Source organism: Epinephelus lanceolatus, chromosome 8 (genome assembly GCF_041903045.1).
Source record: "Epinephelus lanceolatus isolate andai-2023 chromosome 8, ASM4190304v1, whole genome shotgun sequence".
NCBI classification, from domain to species: domain Eukaryota; kingdom Metazoa; phylum Chordata; class Actinopteri; order Perciformes; family Serranidae; genus Epinephelus; species Epinephelus lanceolatus.
Genome location: NC_135741.1, coordinates 12,464,365 through 12,481,575, shown reverse-complemented (window position 1 = coordinate 12,481,575; position 17,211 = coordinate 12,464,365). Strand labels below are relative to the sequence as shown.

At 44.3% G+C, this 17,211-nt stretch overlaps 1 protein-coding gene across 8 annotated transcripts in view; it reads left to right on the top strand.

Annotated features, from left to right (window-relative positions):
• Positions 1-17,211, top strand: part of camta1a (calmodulin binding transcription activator 1a) — a 373,492-nt gene that overhangs the window by 159,250 nt on the left and 197,031 nt on the right. For all 8 annotated transcript variants that reach the window (XM_078169855.1, XM_078169850.1, XM_033630118.2 and 5 more), the window contains one exon: positions 12,369-12,436. In XM_078169855.1, coding sequence (XP_078025981.1) covers positions 12,369-12,436 — 68 coding nt within the window. The remainder of the gene's footprint in view (positions 1-12,368; positions 12,437-17,211) is intronic.

Genomic DNA, 17,211 nt, shown 5'->3' with positions numbered 1-17,211 from the left:
GCCTTGGGCCTTTTGTTCAACTCTGACATGGCTGTTCGGACACCTTTGTTCTGGAAGGAGAGGCCCATTCACAGCGTGCCCGGGGAACAAATTGAATCTGGTTGACAATTAATAGCCGTGCGGCATGTTTAATTAAGAGCATGTAGCCAGCGAGCGACGTGAGGGAGATAAACAGAGGAGAGCTGCACAGAGCCAGACTGGGCTCACAAAGGAGCAGGCCATTGGAGCGTCTGGCTGATCGATTCCCCACCGTCTGCAGAGAGCAGCCTTCACAAAGAGCAGCCTGCGCCTCTCCTCTCAACGGGCCAAACTTTTAGAGGGGAGAGATGTGAGACTGATAATGCACACAAGGCAGATGGGAGTATGCAGATAGAGGCAGAAAAGTTGAGGAAAAGTTAGCTCAGTGGAAAAAAAAAAGTGCAAGTGAAACCTATACAGCTGCACGGATGCACTTCAGTAGCTTCTGTTTGGTGAAAATGACCTTGAGCATGATGATTATTGGTGTTGAGTGGTCATTGACTGTAGCTCATGTGCATGGTTAGTGTTACATAGATGTCTGATGTTGGGGTCTGCTGTTGGGAGACTAAAACATGCATGTCGGCAAGCTGGTTTGACTTCAGGCGTCTGTGACCTTCACAGTCCCACATTCCCGTTATTGTAACATGAACACAAAGCGGCAGAGAGCCCGCAGAGAGAGGGAGAGACAGAGAGAAACAGAGAGAGAGGCAGAGCACTTGACAGCTTGTCTGATAGGCCAAACAATACCAACCATGGCCAGGCGATGCTCTGGACACACACATGCACTCACATCCACTTCAATTAAAGAGAGCCCTCCTCCAGAACTAACAATCACATCAGTCAGCGAGATGGCAGGAGCTGAGAGGGGATAAAATGAGAGCAGTTCATGTGAGGATTTGACTGATATTGTATGTGCGCTCACATTTGGAGTCAGTGTTTGTATGTGTGTTCTGCCTGGACACGTGTGTGCTGACAGGCGTACAGAGAGATGACAGGAACAGAAAAGAGAGTTGCAGGAATGTAACTTGTTCATGTAAGAATTAAAGGAGCGCGCGTGTGTGTGTGTGTATGGCATACAGACTGTGTACAGGAAGTAGCAATAGAGGATAAAGGCATGAGTCTGACAGACAAAAGGGTGATCCTTTCATGCTGACGAGTAGTTGGGGAGAAAAAAGAGTTTCTGCTGGCTAATTGGCCTGAGCTGGAGATCTGGCCATCCCTTTGGTGAATTTTCAGGCTTGTCTTGTCTTCATGTCTTTTCTCTCTGTCTCTGGAGCAGAGTGTGTCGCCCTCTGCGGATGGACAGGACAGTGTGGGCTCAATATTTCATCCTGTTTCTCTCTCCGACACGCACTGTAGTCGATTAAAGACATAACATTTTGCCCTTTAACACATAATCTGCCTCTTCTTCAATCTGTTCCTTTGCCTCTTTCTCTCCACCTCCTCCTCCTCCTCCTTCCTCTCCCTCGCCTCTTCTCTTCCTGCCTCTAACATGGTGTGCAGGCTTCATTTTGTGTGTCACAATTTGTTCTCCTGTCAGAACATTCTGCATTTTCTCTCACTATAGCTGCATATTGAAAACAGGCCGAACTAAAACACCTTAAACTTTACATAACCCCTCGTATTCTCAGCACAGTGTCCTCCTTATGGGAGCGTGCACACATACTTGCACCACATGCTCACAGGCGCACATGCATGACGGCGTGGTCAAAGCTGGCTGCAATTTTGAAGGAAGACCTCTAGGTGGTTCAGGGGTGTGTCTCGGATTGAAAGTTAGAAATTGGTTTCATGCAAGGGTGCCCCAGTCATTTGGCTGCACTGAATAGGGGAATTCAGGGGATAATGCAGGCATTAATTGATTCTGGAGCCTGAAATAAATAGGCTTTCAGGCTCACATGAGACAGAACTCTGCTCATTTGTGCCGTTCAAGGAAGACGGGGGAACCTCTCCTCCTCCCATCTCCCCTCTTTTGGATAGGTCCAGCAGGAGCTCTAAAATGAAAGTTGACATCAGTTGATTGATATGAAGTGAATGGTGACCTTCTAGATTCCTCTGTCACTTCATTTATGCATGATACCATCGCTCCTTGACTTTTGGGAAAATTTGGGTGGTATTTGAGGATATAGTGCTTAGATTCGTACAATGTCTCCACAGAGAGAAATCACACCTCAATTATATTTAGATGACATTTAATGCCCTCTCAGTGGATTTTCACTGCAATATCTTTCTCACACAAAGCATAAGAAAGCAACAAATGTAGCATTTATGTCTGCACTCTATATCAAATTGTGAAATTACATTTGGAGTCAAACAGACCTGGCGGCTGTTGGGCGTACAATAGGACAAGGCACTTTCAATATCTGCTGTCTTCCAAAACAAGAGCATCTGTCAGATAGAAGACATACAGTACAGCAGTAGAGACACAGAGAGAACCACCTCCTCTCGTAAGTTTGACTGCACCTGCAGGTTTTTTCCCCTCTTTTAGTGGACAGAAGTTGGGTTTGAAGGGGAGAAAAGTTCAGCAGCAGAGTGGGGTAACAGCCTGGAGTCTCGGCAGTGGGGCTGGGGTAAGGTCAGCCTCATGGAGGCTCCGCCACTCTCCGTTCTCCTTGGTTGGGCTGTCAGCAGGGGGGAACAGACATCCTGCTGCATAGATGATGAAGAGGACGTGCAGCGTGGACGCCAGAGGTCAGACAGCCACGGGGCGCCAGGAAGTGAACCTGGCCGCTTCCCACCGCGCCACAATGCATCCGCGTGCGCACTCGTACACACTTTTATTTTTTTGCCCTGTTTACTAATGTAGTGCTCCATGCTTCCGCCAAGCCTCCAACACATCTTAAAGTCTTGCCAGAAGTTAGAGCCTGAGGGAAAGAGAGATAGAAGAAGAGAGAGGTGTAAAAGAATCATTACACAAGAAGACACATCTCTCAAGGGTACAGCAGTAGGCGGTCCCATATGGGCTTTAGATCAGCACACACACACACACATCCACAGCAACAACCACAGGGTGACAATGCTGCCTAATTATGGCTGACAAAGATGGATGTATTTCATCTCAGTCAACTTTATGTCCAATTCTCATTCAGCGTGTCCCTAACACACCACATGCTCTGGAACATTCCCACATAAACCTTTCTCCTGAGTCCTCCAGGTTTTTCGTGCTCGGTGGTACGCCAATTTCACCGCATTCCTTCCTTCTCTCATCTTTTTCTGTCTTTGCCGCTGCTTCTCTGCTATCTCTCCTGTTCTCCTCTAACATAGACATGAGTATATTACCATACAAATGCATAGAAATCCAGGACGTGCACGCACAGGTGTCTTGTTACAGTGTGGGAGGCAGCGGCTGACCATTGTAGTCCTTCAAGGCCAAATAATTACATCATCTCAATGAACATCCGAGACAGCAGCCATGGCACCAAAGCCCAAACAATCCTGCTTCATGCCAGCTCGCTATTCCTGGTCTCTCTCTCTCTCTGTCTGCTCTGTTTTCCCTTCAGCGTATGGCTGCAGCTCCTTGTTCTGAGGCAGAGGAGTATTCTGTCCTCTCACATACTAGAAAAAACAATAATAATGAGAGTTTTGATACGATTGTGTCAACCCAATCACCTGAAAAATTTTGGCATTGTACACTCCTGCAAACCATGGAATATGTACATTTTATTATGTCACAGATACACTGAAACTTTAGCCCATATTTTGGCTTAAAAATATCCGGTTTTGGGGACATAGCAGAAAAAGCAGCGATGTCTTGGTTTAAAACAGCCATTTTTTCATGCAACTGGCCTCGTGTTGCTACAAAACACCCACAGTTGGAGCCTAAAAAGCAGATAGAAATACAGCAGTGACTAAAACACAACCTGTATCGTTGTTTGTTGGTCTCAGATAATTTGGTGTCAGATAATTTAATCAAACACATACTTTTTTAACAATTAAAAATATTTACTCACGAATAATGTACAGTTTACTACTGAGTGAACGTCTGAGGTCTTTATTAGAGCTGTTAGTGGAGCTGTGCTGTCACTTGCCTAGCAGAGCAGTAGGAATCAAAACTGGAAAGGGATAGACAATCTATGATTATGATATGAGTTACATTTTAATTATTTTGTGACATGATGTTGCAATTTAAGAATATTAATTAAAATATATTCACTCTCAACCTCCCCCACTGCTCCTCCAAAAACACGGGACTTCTCCTTTAGCTCATGGTTAACTCAGTTAATTGATAAAGCTACTGTAATCCTAATTAAGTAACTTTTTCTGTCTGCTGCCGTAGTGCTGTTGTCTTTGTCTAATTGGAGTTTGTAGTATTATGCCTGCTTCTGGATTTTAATTGTTTTCCCAACTGACTATTTCTTAAAGCTGACAAACTTTAAGAATCGTAGAATAGGCCTGCTGTACTTGACAAGCTGGCTGCTTAATTGGTTGCCGAACACTTGTTCTTTCTTTACAATACACAGATGTGTGACACATGTTGAGCCAAACAGACCCACTAGAATAGCTTCAATGCACCTTGGCATAGATTCTACACATCTCTCAGACTCCGCTGGTGGGATGAAAACACCATTCTTCCAAAAAGATATTCCCTAATGTGGTCTTTTAGAGATTGTGATTGAGAGTGTTCTGCCATAGGTGTTCTGTTTCATTGAGATCTGGAGCCAGATGTATAAACAATGCATACGCACAAAAGCATACATACGCCTTTTTCCACACGCAAACAGGTATTTATAAAGGACGAATGTGCCATGAAAATAGATTCTTCTTCACCATCATCATTTAACAATTTACTTAAATTTAATTCCCTAATTCATTCACATAATACTAAACAGGTAAATCATCTTCACCTTTTACAAAACGAGACATTAGATAGCGTGGTGTACCAATTTGGAACACCATAATACATGTTGTTAACAGCTCTTTATCCTTAGAATATTTTAAAGGAAATAATCATGACATTTAATTCATGATGTCTAATTATTTTTTGACTTGTATATAAATATACTTTCCCCTTTTTTTTATTTTTTTCTCTGCACTGTGTTCCATGTATTTCTTGGTTTTTATTGGAGTATTTTTCACTTTCTGCTCAGTGTGCTTCCTTTTGTCGTTTATCTTTTGCTGTATTTTTCTGTATAATGTAAGTGTAGTCCGTTTGTCTTCTTTTCTCCCTTTTTTTTCCGTTGTTTTCTGTTTTCCACCTCAAGTTGAGGGGAGGTCCATTTGTATAAGCCTCTGGCTTCTTGACCTCTCCTGACACATTTCCTTTTTTTTTCTTTTTTTACTACTTGGATTTTATGCAGTTTTATGCATGTGCAAAAAAACAAAAACAGTGTGCCCACCCTACGCAGACTTCAGACCAGTCGAACACATGGTTTTAGCTGAGATAGCTGGAGGTAAAACAAGGAATGGATAAGGAGGAAATCAAATTTAAGTTGAGGGATGCGTAACATTTTTAGGTTGTTTGCCAATTTCACTGTAAAATGTAAATTAAAGGCACATTTATTAACTTAATTTTCAATTATTTATAAGTGATAAATTTCATCATTTGTTTCATTCACATTTGAGCATCACCTCCCTGTTAATAATCTTTTATTTTATCCTGCAGTGTAAGGCACTTTGTAAAGTTTCAACTTGAGCGCTGTGAATAAATCATTGATCATCCTTCTGACGTTTAATGACACTGATGATTGAGATTTCGCCACAATGATGGTTTGCAGAAAGGTGATGAATTAGTGTAACGGACGCTACAAATATCAGCCGTGCGTAATGACAGCTGCTCTGGCAGCGCTGGAGAACCTCGTGATGCGACACAATTGGTGAAACTGCACTTTCTTTGTCGTATTTCTCATTGACAGAATGGTGGAGCAGGCACAAGTATTGATATGCAAACTTATGTTTTAGGGCCTTTCTACATTCATTTATGGTGAACTGTGGGTGTGGAAATGAGGCTCGTGCACGTGCGTCCGGTTCCGCAGTGATTGAGATTTATTAAACAGAAGCGTGTGTACGTGCATCTTTGTAAATCTGACGAAAATCATGCATATGCACATTCCTGTCTTTGTGCGCACACACAGTTTTAGTCATTAATCTACAAAGAGTTTTATGCATCTGGCCCCTTGTGACTGTGAAGGCTGCAACATATGATTCAAATGATTTTCATACTCATCATCCATTCAGTGACCCCTTATGCCCTGTGGAAACATCTGCATTTGTTCTTATTTATTCAGGTTTCACCTTTGATTTGTCACCCCTGTGTAGAAATCCAGATGTCTTATGTATGTGTGTGTGTGAGCATGAACTCGCACAAGAGCTCTGTTGTATACACACCGATAATTTTTCATATTGATGCATTGATAAATTAAAGTTAGTGGGTACAGCCCATTGTTAAAATTTCACCCCATCTGGAGCGAGACCCCTCCTCCGCCTCTGTTCTCCCTTATTGCTAAGTCTTGTGTTTGTATGAAAGTGTATAGAAGTGATATAGTAAACAAAAAGGAGAGTGCTGGCGGAGCAGCTGCTGTGGGTAACATTGATTGTGGGAGCAGGGAGGCGTGCAGCGTCGAGGAGCGTGAGGAGGCTCCCCAAGAGAATGCCTCCTTTTTCAGAACAGCCTTATGACCAGCATGCCAAGCAGAAATGTGAAGAGAGGCATTGACCAACTACTGGAAAACATCTAAGCTATCCAGGATCAATGCCAGATTGATCCCAGAACTATGTATAATGTAGGGCAGTGGATGGCTCGTCTCGCTCTCCTCACCTCCTGTATGGAAACAGAGGGCCGGACCGCAGGAGCTGAGGAGGTGCATAGATAGGAGAAACAGAGCAAAAATATCTCAAGGTGTGTTTTAACATATATATGCCATATAAACATATGGCATTTGTGGTGAAGGTGGACATGTGTGCTGAGCAATGTTGCTGGGTGTGATGCTTTTTTTTTTTTTTTGGCGTGCTCTCAGAGGTTTCTTCGACCATGATGACGCACTTTCTGTTTTTGAATTGATCAGTTGCCAAAACACACATTGGTAAAGTAGAGCAGAACAGCTCTGTTGCTGCCTCGCAGTGGAGCAACAGAGTGGACACAGTGTGACTTCCACCCCTCCCTTTAAGCGCGGGCCATCCCTGGGAAGCCCCATGCAGGTCCTAATGAGCAGTATGCTGGAGAGGGCATCTTTTTAACCCAGCACAGGGACTCATAGAACTGCCTCACTCCTCTTCAACAGATGCCAAGTGCAGCTGTCAACAGCTCCATACTCTATTGTTGCTTACTTTCACTTTCCCAACTCTCTCACTCTCCTATGTCTCTGTTTCTGTCTCACCTGTCTCCCTTTTCCTCTGTCCAGACCATTCGCCGTGATAGCAGATCCACTGCATCCTATTATGAGCCATGCTCAGACAATCTTAAAGGCTAGCTAGAGGTTACAGCTTGCTAAAATAGATTCACTCTACCTCACTACTTTCCCCCAGCTTAAAAGAGTAATATGGCCATATGAGATTACATAGATACAGTGTGTGATACATTATTGCTAGTGCATTAAGAATTCATGAAGTATAAACAAAAAAAAGGGCCCAAAAATGATTCAGCAAAGGCGCTTTTGCTTGCAGAATCGAACCGAAGCGCTCTTTTTTAATCACCATACCTTCACGCTTCTCCTGTTTTAAATGCATTTATCATTGTCATGGGAAAAAAAACTTTAAACTTTGTTCCTCCTCTCTCCTTTTTGATTATCCTCTCCCCTTTTCAGTAACTCTCACACCCCCCTTCTCCATCCCTTTCTTTAGTGCCAGTCTCTATCTCTTCTGTGTCTAATTGCATTTGAATTTTTTCTGGTGTAATCTCGTGATAGCCTGGAGCTTCAGCAAACCCCCTCCACCCCCTCCACCCCCCAAATCCCCGCCAGTCCATTTGTGCCCGGCCCTGGGCAGGTTGGTTTCCTGGGCTGCCCTGGAGGAAATATCAGATGACCTGGCACTCACACAGCAAAACCCAGGTCATCAGGGAGGGCTCCTCTCACCGTATCCATCCCTTGGCCCCCTCTCATCCACTTCCTGCTTTCAAGTGCAGGGCAAGGTCAAAGCTTTGAGGATGCATTCCCCAGACTTCACCACGAGGCAGGCTGGAGGCGCTGTACTCTCCTCTCTTCCCAGACTCCCATCTATTCTTTCTCATCTTCCTGCTCTCTCATATTCATTTCATTAGCTCAAGCTTTTACTGCAATCAATACTGTTGCTAAAGTTAGTTTTTCTAATACAGCTATTCATCAAGTGCCTTTTCATTAGTGTCACTAGAGCACCAGTATAACTGGAATAATACTGTAATGGACAAACATAATTGTTGAATCCTTTTTTGGGTGATGAAGACCGGTTTTAAACGGCTGAGCTCACAGAGAATGAGTCATTACTCCATGTTTTTACATAATGTGTCTAGTAAATCTTGGGTTTAAAAACTAGGATTAAATTCTCAGACAATGATGTAACTGTTTGTATTTTAATGTAGGGGGTGGCACAGAAGGGAATGTGCTTCAGGGGTTTTTGTCCTCCCAGCTCCGTTTCGTTCCCACCTCTCATTTTCTGTCAGCTCAAATGTGCTGCGGATGCAGAAGGAGAGGAGAGGCATTATGGATGGTGTTTAGAGACAGGTGTCTGATGCGTCCTGAGATAATGCCAAAAGACTCCTATCTCTCCTTCTAATGGAACAGCGACAGTTGTTTCAAGTGATCAGGTCTGTCATCCAAATGCTAGAGCGTCGGTCCTCTCAACGCCCCTCTTTTCTCCCATAAATCAAAGTTGCTAGTACGAGAGAGAATCAGAGGGAACGGCAAAACAATCTAGCCTCGGGTCATCCCGGGACAGTGAATCTACCATGGAATATCTCAATCAAACACTGGCTTTGTGTTTGACTGACTTTTGTGCGGTAAGAAAGGGTGAGGGTCTAATGAAATCCATCTGATCAGGTCTACAAACAGTTGCTCCTAAAATTGTCATTACAACTAACTCGGAGACAATCAAAAAATGGGATGAATCAAATAGTGTTTATTTTCTGAGAGTTTACCGCTCCTGCTCCCTCATCTGCCTTCCTTGGTGCAAAGAAGTGAAATGGAATGAATATGTTAGTGTCATCTCCAATTTCAAATAGGTAGACATTTCAAAAGCTGATTCTCTCTGGAGAAAATATTGTACCTCTAGAGTGAAAATATCATCTGAAAGGCGAGACAGTAAAAGCCAGTCATCTCAAAATGAAAATTTTCTTATGGTGGCTTTCCTTTTCACCTCAGCGGTTATGGGAAAGGGGGTGAAAAAAAAAAGGAAATGAGAGTGAGTGAGAGTCAGATTGGAGAAGGTGTGTGGAGGCTACGAGAAGAGAGAACTAGAGGGGAGACACACTGATGAGTACAGGAGTGACACCTCCTGAAGAGCATGTTAATAACGTGCCAGGCCCAGGCAGGTAACCAGTAATCAGGCCCTCTGATTTCAACAAGGAAGACAGAAACACACACGCTAACACTCTCGCCGCTCCATCTCCATCAGCCCTGAAACTGCTAGACTGCTCCGTCATGTTCCGGGGCGGCCCCCTGTGCTAACAGTGTGTCGCAGCTTTTACAGAGACAAAAGAAACAAATGAGATGGCTGGGTTACAACAAACAGCTCCGGGTTGTTCTTTCCTCTGGAAAATGAAAGGCCCCTTTTTTCGCAACCACCGTGTCAATTAGAGGAGGTATTGCTCATACTCACTCTCTGGTTCACTGGTAGCTTGCGCTGATTGTTATTTATTTAGATCAGGCTTGGAAGGGAGTTTGGCTCAATTTAAGCTGTGCAGAATACAGATCTCACTGGTACAGTGCATTTCAGCAGCACCTGGAGATAAAACCCAGGCTAAGATCATGTCAGTGGGGAGGCTGAGGCACAAAGGAAGGAAGTACAAACAGCCTTCCACGAGCAGGATTCTGACCTAGGAGGTAGAGTTGCTGTGTGTACAGAGGGCCTTTTCTGAATATTTCCCCAGCGACGGAGAGCAGGCCAGAGGCACTGAGGTCAGCAGATAGAGTCCAGAGCCCATTGACAGCTGCTGGTTTGACTTTGATGCACCATCAGTGTTCAGCACACCGCTTGCCCACTCCCCCCCTCTTGCACTAACCCGCAAGCGTGTTTGTTCAACCTGAACGCACGCTAGCCTCTCATTATGCCGCCCATGCAAACTTTGTCTCTTTGCAGCTGTTTAATGGCTGCACGTCTGTTTTTGTTTGTTTCCTCACCATAAGATTATTGCACCTTTATGGTTGGTCGGGGGGTTGGAATAATCCCTGGCATCTGTTCAGAGAGGGAGGGGTGTGCAAAGAGCCAGAGGTAGAGGCTCACTTCTTTTTCTTTTTTTCTTTTATTTTATTTTTTTTTTAATACGAGACCATGCGGCCCCCTATTTCATCCCCTGCCACCGTGGCTGGGGCTGTGGTTGGTTTTTAAAGACAAGAGTGATGGAAGGGGCGATGTGCTAACAGGCACAGAGGTCACTGAAGGAGCTTCCTGCTGCCGTTTATCCCTCCCAAAATGAGCACAGAATAGCAGGGATTAATCTAATCACTGCCGTGTTAGTCTAATTTACTTACAAATGTATGCAGAGAAGTTACTTTATTGTGACCCGAGTAGTGAAGGCAGATTTTTTCACTCCCTGTGAACGTTGTAATTGTTGTTGGCACGGCTAACATTACATTTTCTGCAGAGAACAAGATTTTTGTTGCTCTCCACATCAAGAAGGTTGTGGACTCTGGCTATTGTTATACTTTTCATCCTTTTATTGTTTTTTTTCTGTCATACAGGAGAAGTTATAAAGGAGAGGAGCAGCCCTGAGCTCCTCTTGACAGCCTCATCCTCCTTCCTATCTTTTTCTCAATTCAAGACTCCATCTTGTCATGGCTTTACTGCCTCCGGTCATTATGGCAGGAGAACAGGAAGTTAATCAACGCAGCATTATCTACCAGCCTGCACCTGGAGGCAAGGGTGCCAGTCATGCTACCGCCCCCTCTCTGTCGGGACCCCCGCCAGCCTGGGAACCCCTCACACCGCTGCGCCCTGCAGCATCCCTGTGGGCTATCGCCAATGTGCTGTGTCTCTGTGCCAGGTCACACTTGTGACACAGCCTTGACGAGCCAATGGGAGCCTTCTTGCAGTGCTGCATAGTTTAGAGTGTGTGTGCATGCTAAAGGAAAAGGCAGGAAGGGACTCTGTTTTTGTGAGCGCTCAGTGCTGCCGCATGTGTCTCATATATTTCCAATCCTTGCTGTAGAGAAAGAAAGCTGGTGTTTTTGGAGGTGTTATTGCCCCGCGTGGACACGCGAAGTAACAACATAAAGCCCCGGAGAAGGTCCTTTTTTTTTTTTTTTTCGAACTCAAGCTCAGACCAAACAAGACAATATTTGAACAACATATTCACACTTAAAGGTTTGTTGACACTCCAACATGAGGAGAGATGCACATCCTTAGAAAAAGACGATATTTTTGTGGAAGGTGGCAGCAGGTCTGTCCTTGTGTCTCACTCTCTCTAACAGTCTGAGAAGCTGACAAATGTTCTTGCTGAAGAGTGAATTGCTGGCTGTCGCTGGTAATCATTAGGTTGTCTACCAGCATCCAAAGTGCTTTTATTTCTGCCCATTAGTTTGGTGAGAAAATGGCCGGGTATGGCCGAGCGTGTTCCCCCTTACACTCGGACTGATGCAGTAGGCAGGGCAAGCATGGGAAACATGAAAGTGTTTGAAGTATCTCTATTTATACCAGTGGCAGTTTGGGCTTTTTTTTTTTTTTTTTTTTTACTTTAGTGTCCATAGCATCTCTTTGTACACAACTGACTCCAAAGGATCTACGGCCTTTTCTGAAGTAGCAGTACACACGCATGTCAATATTGTGAGACTGGCGTGTAATTATTATTCAGAGGTTAAAGAGTGGATTGATCCATAGAGGAGTGTCAAGGGCAGATCAAAGGGATTTGGGGGAGGATCGGACCAAAAATGTTAAAAGCTGCTCACTCTCAAACACAGAGACATCAATCTTTCTGAGAGCACCTTGATGTCCTCGGAGGAGAACTTGATCAAAGCTTTCGTAACAAAGATGGTCTCAGAAGATGATCTGACCTCAGCTGCATTCCACTTCTGTCTTTCACTTTACTTTTACCGGTCTCCATTTACCTGCCTGAGCTCCCCGGCGCTGCCCCTGTTTCCGTCTTTCCCCGTGTTTGTGCTGCTGGTTAGACTGTCTGAATATCAATGAAGCAGTCTCACCGATGTATTACAAACACAAGAGAACAGTGATTAAAGATGACATATCTAAGCCTCACTCCCTTCCTCTCTCCTCTCTTCTCTTTTTCACAGGAGATCGCAGCTTACTTGATAACATTTGAAAAGCATGAAGAATGGCTAACGACATCCCCTAAAACAAGGTAAGACAATTACACTTCTGCCCTCTTTTAAAACATAAGATTCATAGCCCTAAAAGTATTACATTCAGGGAGCTGAAAATTTCCATTTTTAGTTTTACATAATTTTCTCTTCAAGACCATTTCCCTTATGCACAGCTTGCAACCTCCTTCAAGTTCAGTGTTGGATGTTTAATATTACAGGCTGCTGATGGCTGTTGAGAGAAGTTTACAGTTTGCAGATAAATGATAGAATATTAATATTGACTAATAATTGCCTTTTAGCAAACCAATTAACATAACATGCACTGGTGCAGCATCTGCTTTGAATGGTATGTTAATGTGTTCCTATCTGTCTGCACATTCACCACTCCACTAATAACACTGTTGAAGCTGGAGGTGTTTGTCTGGGGTCAGACGTTAACACCCACATGTGGAACAAAATGCCAAGAGCTACTGTTATATTTGAAATAGAATAAGGGTGCCAGCAATGCAGTTAATTTATTTTGTTAATGTATGCAGATACATATAGGACCAATTTGCAAATGAAGAGCACATTCTCCTCGGCTTTTCAGCACACGTGAAATCCAATGTCAGCAAACGAATGAGGTTTGTGACTGCGATGTAATTCTATAATCTATGTCCTATAATAATTAATAATACATGTGGCTTTGTAATAGCATTTCTCTATATTTGACACTAGTGGACAGTTCTTTGTTTGGATAATCTCCTAATCATAGGAAGCTCTGGGATTGACACCCTCGGCCCTCTTTTGGACCGTCTGGATTTTACAACATCAATTCATCACCACCGCATACGCAGCCACAATGTCCCCTTCACTAAAGTTTACATTTTCATGCATTTGGAATCAGCTCAATATTAAACCTTTCTTTCTCTTTTTCTGCAAGCTGGACTGGCTATGCTGGCATTATTAGCAGTCCTCATCCATGTGTAAATGGACCCTGGGCTCACTGACATAGAACCCATTCCTCACGTCCCTCTCCCCACCCCTCCTCTCTTCCGCTGCCTCGGAGGGACATTGATAATAGTTCTGCATAAAGACACTGCCAATTAGAATACGTTCTCTGGTGTAATTATGGAGCACGGGCCAAAAGAGCACTGAGCTCACCTGTTTTTTTATTCTTATATCAAGAATGTCCTCTACTCTCCAACTCACAAAAAAATGAAACCAATGTTAGGCGTATTTGATATGGCCTGCATAGTTGGTATTAGACTCGCATTTATTACTCTCACCAAAACGTACAGGTGCTGTTATTTTGGTGTCGTTTGGTAAATGACATTAAAGAAGTATTCCACTGCTAGAAAGATGGTCTTTTTCATAAAACTGGGCTCTCTTACCCCTTTTTGACAGTCATGAGCTGGCTTGGCTTGGTTTAGTTTTGACCATCGGGCCAGTGTGGCATGGATTTGCATTTCCATTACAACAGTTTTTTTTACAACTTTTAATATGAGGCGGTAAAATAAGGAAATGTTTGGCTGATAGCGAACAGCAACTGGTAAAATAAAGCAGATATCTAAAGTAAAAACAGGATTCAGGAGAGAAACTAAACTCGAAAACCACAGAGATTCAGAAAGAAGCTACAAAAGTGCTGAGAGATGAACACACAAACACCTTTCTCTCTGGTCTCCTGCAGACAGAGGTGAGTAGAGTCTCCCAACAAACAGGGCTTGTTTGAGGGGGAGAAACAGGGTCATCCGGGGTTGGCTGCTGCGGTCAGCGAAACGTCAACACTACCTGCTTGAGGGCGGGCAGCCCAGCTTTTGGACCTGCTCTGGAGAAGGTCCATCTGTGGTACAGCTTGGTACGGCGTGTCTTAACTACCAGTGGAAACGCAAATCAGAATGTCATGGCTTAATGTAGTGCAGCCAAAAGTGACAGTGAAAAAGGCCTATATGCAGTAGAAAGATGCATATACTTGGTGCAAAAAATTGATGCTACATGACCAGCAAAAAGAGTAAAAGAGCTGGAGCATTTGTCTGTGGTTAAGAGTTAGAAAACTTAAAACTACCAGAATGCACTGCGCCACACCAGGTTAATAAACGCTTCTGCTAGTGGGTGACGCAATGCAAGCCTCGCCGTTTTTCCACAGGAAGTCTCAGTTGCAGTTATATGGTAAGCTAATATATGTTTCTGAAAACAGGACAGAAAAAGGCAATGCAGTGACAGAATCTTGTTTCCCATTTGATCGGCACTTTACCGTTTGATCTCAGTATTTTCAGTTATTCTACAACAGTCTTACGCCCGTCTCCTGCTCACAAATTCTCCTATTACAGCCAAACAGTGCACTAAAATGTTTCTGGTGATGTTTTAGGCAAGAAATAAGCATTACAGTAACAGAATCTTGTTTATAATTGACCAGAACGTCCTAGTTTTACCTTTTGATTGGAGTTTGGTCGCGTTTGAGAGACAGAGGGGCAGCTCTCTCTGTTGATATGCTTCTACATTCTTTTTGTCCATGGCGGCAGACATACAAAAATGTGGTAAAGTACAATCTGTAGTTCAAGCAGCAGCCCTAGAGCCAGTGATTTGTGTTGAGAGATGAGCGGGGAAATCTGGGCACTGGTAAGTAGACCATTGTTCATTTAGACATACTACCAAAATTGTTATGATACAAAGCTGGTCTGAAATCTGCAAATTATCCCTTTAAGGAACAAATGCAAAAGGGTAAAGATAAAATAGGGAGAGAGAGAGACTGTGAATGGTGTTTTACAAATGTCAGAGCGCTGGCATCCTCCAGCACTAGACTGCCTAAAAATGACACTTGTGTGAGATGTGAGAGACTTTTGATCCAGTGACTTTCTAGTCAAATGGTCCTCAGGATGCTCATGGCCACAGTCTGTCACCACTGGCTGTCTGTTGTGGCCTCAGCTGCCAGTGTGCTCAGGGATTTCAACCTCATGTCATGTCTCAGGGCAGGTGCTGATATCTCAGCAAATGTGTCACCAGGGAGCAGCCCCTTGTGTACACCTGCAGTTCGCCTGACAACACAACAACACATCCCATGTTTCAGAGGAGCCATCGACACAGGATGAGATGTGTGCGTTTACTATATGTGTGTGTTTCTAGACAAGAGAGGCAGCGAGAGAGGTTGTGAAGTGTTTGTGTTTTCCCAGATGTCAGTGAAAGGGTACAGCGTAGTGATGGATGTTGGGGCCAGGAGAGGTGGTGGGGGAGTGAAAGGGTGCCGCATATACGTGTGATTGATGGGAGATGATTGATGGCTGGCCTCTATATGAAAAGCTTTCAGCTCAAGGTCACGGGTGAAAGGTCAAACTCGGGACACCTGTGGTTAAGTGCTGCCTTATCATTTGTCATCACACATCTTGGGGCGCATGTGGGTGGATGTGTGCACATCTGATTGTGGGTGTGCTGTCTGCATGTCTGTGTGTGGGTTGACCCCTGTGGGGAATAGGCTAAGTAGGCTAATTCTCCCCCTGCCAGCGCCTGCAGACAGGTTCAGCGGGGCATGATGGGAGGCAAAGATAAGCAGCAGGGTCATACACGGAGAGGCACCGCGCTGCATGGCTGCACCGCATGCGTGTAACAACTCTGACACATGCAGGTCGTAAACATGGGAGTGGGCCACAGCCAGGGCTCAAGGAGCTGACGCTAGCTGTTTGACCAAGGTGACACGCGATGCAGGACATGCCCTGAATAGAGATGGCATCCTGTCAACACGAGGAAGATGTGATGAAGTGGGCCAATTACATACATGCACAGATGTGTTTTACTAAGCTAATGCACATCAGCCGGGCTCGTACAGTAAGAGCGCAGCCAGTGCTGTCTTTTGTTTGGGTCTGTTTCTGTTTGTTTATCATTTTAAAATCTGAAGCGTGCCAGGGGAGGGTGGTGGAATGCTGAGTGATTGATGTGCCTAGCTCTAGTAATACACATTCCCTTTCAGATAGGAAGTGCAACAGTGCTTAAAATCAATACCAGTGTTCTCCCACTGACTGCTTGAACACCACTACAGCTAATTCAGGCCGCACCTGTCAGAGCCGGGGAAATCTTTCCCTACTCGGGCCTTACACTTTAATTTACACCCACAGCCTCGCTGGCTTCCATTTCCATTAAAGGGAGAGCCTGGCATTATGGCTTTAATGAAGGCCGCGGCCAGGCTGTGATTTAAGATGGCCGTTACCCCGCACCTTCACTCCGCAGGAGGGAACACACTTAAAGGGACAATTAGGATTTTTCCTCTCCTACATCGCTCCAGATAGCCATACTCATTCTTTCCATTTGCCTTTTTTTAAAGATGTGTCCATGATACTTCAGCTGATGGGAAATGTGGGAGGAGAGTGAAAACAGAAGGAAGGCAGAGAAACATTGTGGCTCCAAGTCTAGACAATAGCGTTTGATTTGACCTCATCATGGGCGTTACATTGTGCCCCTGTTGAGAGCAGGCATTAGTTGTCCATCATAAATGACACAAATGTCTCCTCAAGGGGCTTTTTCAGAGGTGTTTGTATGCTGACAGATGGAGAAACTATTGACTAGAGGGTGTCACAGATTGGTCAGCCCAAAGAGGTAATGGACACCTGTGTGTCGTATAGAGATAGCTCGTTATTTCTGAGCATCCACTAAATGGCACACGGTTTCGCGAGCGGAGCTGTCGCGCATAATGTTTCTTTTCTCCACTGTTTGTTTTATAGGACTGGTTAACAGCAACCCATCTCAAAACACAACAGAGAGAGAGTGCTTCTACGCCTGTCATCCAGATCGCTCTTTCTCTGCGTGTGTGTTTATTTGTGTAATCTCCCGTCTTGCATAAAATACA